Genomic DNA, 8,169 nt, shown 5'->3' with positions numbered 1-8,169 from the left:
GCAAGAATATATGCAACTTCAATAGTTCAGGAGCCAGAGAGAGCATTTTACAGATTTTACCACTTCAAGAGAGATTCTTTGTACCTATTAAATAAGTATACATATACATCCATATATATGTATGTATACACACAGATAAACAACAATATATAGGTATTAACACATTAAGCTAATGTCTGTACATACATATGCATATATGTATGTATACGTGCATGTAGATATACATATAAGTGCATATACGTAGATGCAAATATTGGATGCAATACACAAGTGTATATGCATCCAATGTTTGTATTTTCATCTATATATGTATATGCATATAAGCACATGCACACACACGCATGCACACCTATATATCGCACTTGACATCTAGCACACCTTCTACAGTCTCAGTTAAACAAAATCCTCTGTTGGTTGTTAGCTGTGCTGGGATCAGACTTTTGCCATTATTCACATTTGCCCTCAGCATATCCGTCAGCAGGGGAGACTTCCAACAGGAGCTGTAAGTGGCAAGTAATTTTATCAAGAAACGCAAAATGCAGTTTAAAATGTATAAAAGGCAGATAAAGAAGAAGGCTTCCCAGCATAAACAGGAAAGCATAAACATATTGCAGGTTGGGAGACCAGACTATGGGAGCTAAGACTAAGAAGAAAGACATTGCCACCATCACAAATGGAATGGGTAGAAACACCTGCAAGAGAAAGAAAAAAAAACTGGTTCAGGAAATAAACTGACCAACTGTGATCTTATGCCTCGTTCATTAGAGTAATAATACGTTCTTTGCCACACTAGATTATCATTTCTCATTTCTCATGCTGCTGAGTCTCACTCAGCATGAGATTCATCTGACCTCAAACTGCCTACCAGCTAGACATCTTTTCTAAAACACTTGTTCAGGCTCCTTCAGTCATCAAGGAGGAGAGATGGGCAATACATGCAAACCATTTGTCCACATCTGGTATTAGGGGCTCCTAAAAGAAACTCGGGGTTGTGTGCCTAGGAGAAGCCTTCCACAATAAGCACAGACTTCTATCCGAGCTTCCTGACAGCTAGACAGAAGAAGAAATTAATCCTAACCTTAATATCTGTGACTGTGTGAGGAAAGATGAGAGCACACCAAGGTTTAATTCACCATGAATGGCCAGCCTGGATACCACGCTGTTCTGCCTACTGCTCCACCCTCGTATGGTTTCACATTGTTTGTGCATCTCCCCCATTCTCCATATACATATCTGTTCCCAGGGGCAAGCTCTCTGGGGCAGAGATTCTCTGTTTGCTTCTTTTCCTTCTACAGTGAAGCAAAGTTATTGAATAAGGCCCTAAGCACATTATTATAATTTGTATTTTTGTAGTGACTATCCACTTTTGACTTGCACTTGTTCCTTAACTTTTGCACACTACCCATGACTCAAAAAAAACTGTAAATACATTTTGTAACTTATTTCCGTTTACTTTGTATGGTCGATGAAGATGAGGTTCCCGGTATCGAAGTACGATCAGGCTTGCACAAGTCAATCCGATCATAAGCCAGGTAGAAAATCCAAAGTAATTTGTTAACGTAATGAGGTCGGAAGGGATGATAAAAATGGATGCAATGGTGGTTGAAAAAATCATGGCTGGTGCTGGAGTACAGGAGTGGACGTTAAGCATGGATATTAAAACAGGTAAATGCCCCGCCTGACTTCCAGCATAGCTTAATCGACCTAGGGTGAACATGCTGCTGTTGAGGGCACCAAATATTGAGACAGCAACAGAGAGAGGAATGATCCAGGCAACAGAGGGGATCACTCGATCAGCCCAAGTGACGGCCACAGCAACTGCAAGAAAGCAAAGCATTAGCATAGCACAGGTGCCATGTTCTGAATTACTGACAGACTCAACAGAAACACAACTTAAAATACAAGAAACACCTATTATTTACCAGCAATGCATGGGGTTTTGTTACTGTAGTCAAACTTGACTAATCTAATCCTAAGGGTATTTAATTCAGGAGCTAAAAAATTTGGGGGGAGGTGGAATGACAGCAAGAAGGAGTGATGCCTGCCAGAGCAAGCCGGGTAAACCTGCTGGGGCCAATACCGCGGTAACGGACTGCCCGGCGGGAGCACGCTGCCTCTCACCGCCGTGAATCACAAACGCACACGCATGGGCAGAGCCACACGGGGAAAGGAAATGAATGCGTTCGTCCCCGGCGTGACCACAGCGGTGACATGATCTACAGTTACGAGGAAACTGCCGACATGAGCATATGTATGAGCAGAGATGGGTCGGCAAGCGTGTTATTAATGGGGTTTTGCTTTGGGTGGAACTGGGAAATTTGAAAGACTATTTCTGAACAAAAGATATTCAATATTGCCTGGAAATTAGCTATAGTCCATACGGTAGCAAGGAGTAGCATTTAGTGGGTCTATATCCAACTGCCATGAGGAATATAGGTCTTGCAGGGGCCTGCACAACATAAGAAATTATCAGTAATGGGGAAAACAACCTCAAAAAAAAATACATAGTGAAAGAACAAGAACCACAGCAATGTGTAGCAATGTTTGAAACATGAACTATGATTTTAAGGCAATCTCCTCAGCTGACATAGATAAGCACAGCTCCTTGGTATGTCTGGAGCTGGTCATGCCAGCGGGGCAGCTGGCATTCATGGACACTCTGGTATTCGCTGCCTCTGTCACTGTAGGATGGATCTCTCCCAGCAGACTGACAATGGCAAATCAGTAATACCTGGCTGCTGAGTGAGAGAACACCACTCCCACTTAAGTTATTGAGCTGCCTTCACAGAAAAAAGAAATTGATCCATCCAAATGTGGTCTGTTTTTTCTTACTCCTGAAGGCAAAGTCTGACAGCTCAGTCTCATTAGAGTTGGTATTTAAAAGGTGCTGTTTGGACAATCAAGGAGAAATACAGCGCGTCTTGGACATTTGGACTTTTGTATAGGCTCTTCTAAGGAATCACGAAGTATATCATGAATAACACATGAAATGGCTACATTTTTGTGTCCATAGTCTTTTCTATATTACTTACCATGGTGGGCTTGTCCGCTTCCTAAACATTATTAGTTTTAGCCTGAGACACCATGAGGTAGGGAAGGAAGGAGGAGAAGAGATTAAAACTATAGGAAAACAAAGGCCTTCTCCATAATCTGAACTCTGATTTTCCAGGTTTCATTACACTTCCGATTTCTCTTTAGACAGTGCAGGTGTAAGCCAACATTTTCAACACCCGGTGACATCTGTCTGCATTCAGTCGTACAGTAAAATTGAACAAGAATGCTCTGTTAAAACTTAGAATGAAACCCAAACTTCCTGACTGTGAAGTTAGATGAGCAGAAGTAACCCAATAAATTGACATCAGATGGGAAAGATAATGGACCACACCTTTTTAATTAAAAAAAATCAAATCCATACCTGAAGAGACAATTTCCTTAGGTGTGAGGACAGTCAGATACGAGATGTTCACCAGTAAATAAAAAACAATTACTGCAGGAACAGCAGTCATCACAGTTAAGGGGATATTTCTGCTAGGGTTTTTCATCTCTTCTGAAAAATACAATTTAAAAATACTGATAAAGCAAGCAGTGTGGTTTCTGCAAGTGTGTTTCAGTACTGAATCTGCACAGACCTTGACAAGACTGATACCAAAGTCCTGCCCCAGTCCCTAATCATGGCTGCTAAGCTATGTTGCTTGTGAGGTCCTACAGTGTTTCTCAAATAGTTTATTATCAAAGAAGTCTTATTTAACTATTTTTTAAACCATCTTGGAAGGAGGGATGGATGGATGGAGGTCTGACAGGATGATAAAAGAATTACAAAAGGACTGATAATTTTTCTTTGATTAAACATATATTTCACTTACATTAGAAAAGTGAGTTGGTAAGAAATTTCAAGTAGGCAGACTTTTAAATCAGCAGTTTAAACATGAGACTCTAAAGTCAGATTATTTATTCTTACATGACCTCATGAGTCCTGATCTAAAACCTCCTGAGTGAATTTTTCTATTCCTGCACAAAACCTTTCTCTTTGCCCATGTATCAGGAAATGCAGAAAAAGTAATGGGAGAGACTGAAGGTATTGATGGAAGAGCAGTAATGCAGTGGCTTTAAGAGGGGTCCATTCCCAGCTGGATTCTGCTGTTGTTTGTCTTTTCCAGGACAAAACTGGCAGAGGAAAACTATTTAGCGTTAAGCCTGGCATCTTAGCTTAAAGCTACTCTTACCAAATAAAACAAAACTCCAAATTTTGCAGCTGAACAACTGAGGCATCGGCACACATTCCTGACCATGTGATAGTCCCAGCAAAAGATGGAGCTGCTTTCCAGAACTCTCATAATTCATCCCCATCTCAATCAAAAAGGGTCTTTTTCATCTTCTTTCGCTCCTTCGTCCCTTCCCTCACTCTCCACTTGCCCCTTCCCTCAACATTTACAGACAACTTCCCGAGTGTTACCAACCAATACTCAAAAGGGTGACAAAGTGAAAAGACAAATGTGCAGCTTACTTAAGCTCTTTTAGGAGACAGAAATGTCTTTCCTCCCTCAACTGTAATCTCTGTCTCCTGCCCAGAACATCAGCTTTGTGCCTGCCCTAGGGCCAGCTGTAGTGCACACAGCCAGAGGGACTGAATGAGCACAACAGCGGAATCCAGAATCGGACTAGCAGAGAATGCGGGATTTATTTCAAATGGAAGAAATACACTTGGTAATTCAGAGCCCAGAAGAGGACAATCACCAAAATTGCCAATTTAAATTTATCTTTCCATTTGTTTTGTCGCTCACTGCAGTCCTGTCGTCCAGCTGGCACCTGATGCTTCAGCTGAAGCTCACAGTAATGAAGTTATTGCTGAAGAATAGGAAATTCAATTCAGAAGGGGACTATTGCACAGGTTGGCTCTGTTTAAGCAGCTGTGCCGCCCAGTGTATGGCATTAATTACTACTGATAACTGATCAGAAAATAAATTAATATTTTACAAAAAATTCCGTATTATCTTGCGTTTACAAAGCTAAATGCTTGCCTTTAAGGAAATCCTAAGATTTTAAAATTATACTTTGCTGATTTATATCACCTGATTTATATTTATATATAAAAATATATATTGCAGCATATTGTTAATGCTGGAATAGCTGAATTGCAATAATTACAGTCATTTTTTTAAACATTAACCCAATTTTCACACTGTTCTCACTATTGAACTTTGTGTTATGCATTTCACACATTCAGTTTATTTAATGTTTTACATGTGATAGAGGTCAATGGATAAATAGGGTTAAAGATCCTATAGGGTTAAACATCCACTTGCTTACAACTTAATTCTATAATAAAACACTATTTATTTAACTCGTGATGTGCAGAACCAACATTATGAATATTACCTCTGCAACTTTCATGAAAAACTGCTCTATTTATTACTGCCACATATGCCATCAGATACAGAATAGGATAAGTAAATGGTTATTCAGGAAGGTTTTGAATGTTCAAAATCGAGCACAAGTTAAATGAAAGGACTTACACCACTTTCCTTAGATTTTTCTTCTCCTTCTGTGCAAAACTCTCTTTTCCCAAGAAATGCCTACTCCCCATACTATATATATCCCATAGAATTACTGTATTTTAACACAATTCAAAATTAATTCATCCATGCACAAACCTGCTGCATAGCCTCAGAGAAGGTACATATATTTAAATACAAATTAATCACTTATCTTTTTTTTTATTTGTTCCTTACTGTGCACTTAGTTTGGCATGGATATCTTGATCCTTTTCCAAAACTGCACTGACACTGAGAAAGACAAAATGCAACTTTTCAAGGTATTAAAAAAAATGTTTATGCATGAGGTTTTAAATGAACTGTTTGATTTCTCTTGTACTCCTCTAGAAATGTCAGTCTGACCCTGGAGACTGCAAAAGAAGCAAGAAAATTCCCTACAGACGAACAACACCTCTTCTACCAGCCCCAACAAACACAGGACTCATGTAAAATGTGGGAAACCCTATGGTCTTGAAGGAGTAACAGGTTCTACCAAGATCAGCTGAGGAACATAGGAATGATGACTGCAGAACAAAATCTCAAGAACAGGAGTGAGATACCTGCCATGTAATTGAGGGACCACCAGCCACCGTACGCGTACAGTCCTTGGAAGAAGGCTTCAGCAACCTGTGATGCGTTGGGGATCTCTGAGCTGAATGCGTCCTCAAACCTGGCTAGGCTCTCCTTCCTCCCGCCAATGAGGACTATGCCACCGATGGCGATTACAGACAAGGCCATCATCTTCAGCAAGGTGAAAACTGTCTGCACCCACGCGGCCATTTTGACACTGCGGCCGTTCAAAATCCCCAGGGACCAGAGAACAGCCAAGGCCAAGCATTTCTTCAGTGTTTCTGGTGCGGAGCAAACGCCATAGAAGGGCTGGGTGGCATATTCAGCAAATAGCAAGGCTCGAGCAGCATTTGATGCTGGCTTGGTAAATGTTGACGTCCAGATAAACATGAAGGCGGGTAGGGATCCAAGGCCTCTTTTAATATGTTGAAGGGCAGAGGGGTTCCCAGCTCCGCATAGCAAAGGGAACCCATCAGAGAAACCAGCCCAGACGCAGTCCAGATCGTTAGTGCGACGCCGATGTTGAGCAAGGAATGCTTCAACACCCCTGTGGGAGACACAAAGATCCCTGCCCCAACAATTGATCCTATAATAAAACTTACCCCATCAAAATAACCTATATGTCTTTTGAGCTGCATCTTGGACTTTTCTTTCCTTTTCACATCTTTGAGATCATCGCTTTTTCCCTTTCCCATTTTTTTCTGTTTTCTCACAGCAGCTTCTGTGACTTCAGAGGCTGGATTACATGTATTTCCTTTCAATTTGTTGTTAGCAGACTATCACGGCCCTGCTTGCTAGTGAAATCTTATGGGAGGCCCAGCTTAATCATTCAGAAAAGAGAGCACACTTTGGGTTTTGATGTCTTCTGTGTGACGATGATTAACCAAACACTTCAAGAAACGCTGGCAAATCATGTACATGTTGGTTTAATATGTACTGCAGAAATGGTTAAGGTCTGGAGGTATTTTTAAAGAAAACGGCGTAACAATGCACAGTAAATGCTCATTTCTCAGCTGATTTTCATCAACAGATTTCAATGTTTTCAGCATATGTCTTTAGTCACAGCTCCGAGAGGCAGCTAAACGTGACCTCTGCATCAGACCTAGGGAAAGGGTATGGCAGCATGAAGAAAGAAATCAGCCTTCCTTATGCTATTGACAGTAAGGTGGGCAGCAGTCGAACAGCCTGGTCCTATTTTTCCACCATCGATACATAAAAAGGACAGTTAATCACCAGTATGTTTTGCCAAATCGTCATCAGTCACTGGGTATACTGGAGCTTGTTCATACTTCACTCATTAAACACTTCCCTAGAAAGAAAATTACCAGTTTATTCCCAGTTTTTCTTGAGCACTCATCATTATATAGCAGTAACCAACCACTTCTTGAGCAGGTGTTAACCTTGGGACGCTGCTGTGAGGGGAAGAGGCTGTATCATCGTTTCCATTGACTGTAGGGAGCTGCGGAAGAGATGAAGGCTGAAAGTTCCCACCAGTTTGGTGTGTGCCTTCTAAGGTGCAGCCACTGATTTTTCTATATATTTAACAATCTGTGCTAAAGTTTATGTTCAAAACATGGAAAAGGAGCTTCTCTTCAATCAGATGTTGATATAACATTGCCATAGACTTTTGGCCTAAGAAAAATGTATTTATCCTTGTTAAGACACAGAGAGAAAAATGGGTAGAAAGCGGGAAACTAACTGAAAAAGAAGCTCAGCATATACCTTAAGGGTTGCTAAGTGCCCAAACTAGTAGCTGCAAAGTTCTTACTTTTTGCCTGTCAAGTTGCAGAACCAGTTTTGTCTTGAAGGTCAAAGCTCAGTAAGGCAGGGAACAAAACTCACAGCTTTTACAGGGCCCAACTTGAAAGGCACAGAGGTTGAGGTCAGTCCTGGACAACAGGATTTTCACTCAAGTACAAAATAAATTTGTCTGAGAAATTGGGTTTATGTAATATGTCATCATGCAAAGGACCTTTAGTTAAAATAGGCATGGGCAGACTGGCATTTTTTAATTTTTTGAAATACTTGATTAAAGTGGGCATTCATTACCGTAGAGGAACTGTGCAGC

At 40.8% G+C, this 8,169-nt stretch overlaps 1 protein-coding gene across 1 annotated transcript; it reads right to left on the bottom strand.

The window, feature by feature from the left end:
• Positions 1-348: 348 nt before the first annotated feature.
• On the bottom strand, positions 349-6,796 carry SLC7A13 (solute carrier family 7 (anionic amino acid transporter), member 13). Its single transcript, XM_010150834.1, is given in 5 exon segments — positions 349-692; positions 1,454-1,818; positions 3,416-3,547; positions 6,092-6,529; positions 6,532-6,796. Coding segments are annotated over 5 exon segments (1,446 nt in total). The 3' UTR covers positions 349-446.
• Between the last annotated feature and the right edge of the window lie 1,373 nt (positions 6,797-8,169).

The sequence above is a fragment of the Eurypyga helias genome, unplaced genomic scaffold (assembly GCF_000690775.1).
Source record: "Eurypyga helias isolate BGI_N326 unplaced genomic scaffold, ASM69077v1 scaffold38094, whole genome shotgun sequence".
In the NCBI taxonomy this organism is placed as follows: Eukaryota; Metazoa; Chordata; class Aves; order Eurypygiformes; family Eurypygidae; genus Eurypyga; species Eurypyga helias.
The sequence above is the reverse complement of the archived record's forward strand: the minus strand, read 5'-3'. Positions and strand labels throughout refer to the sequence as shown.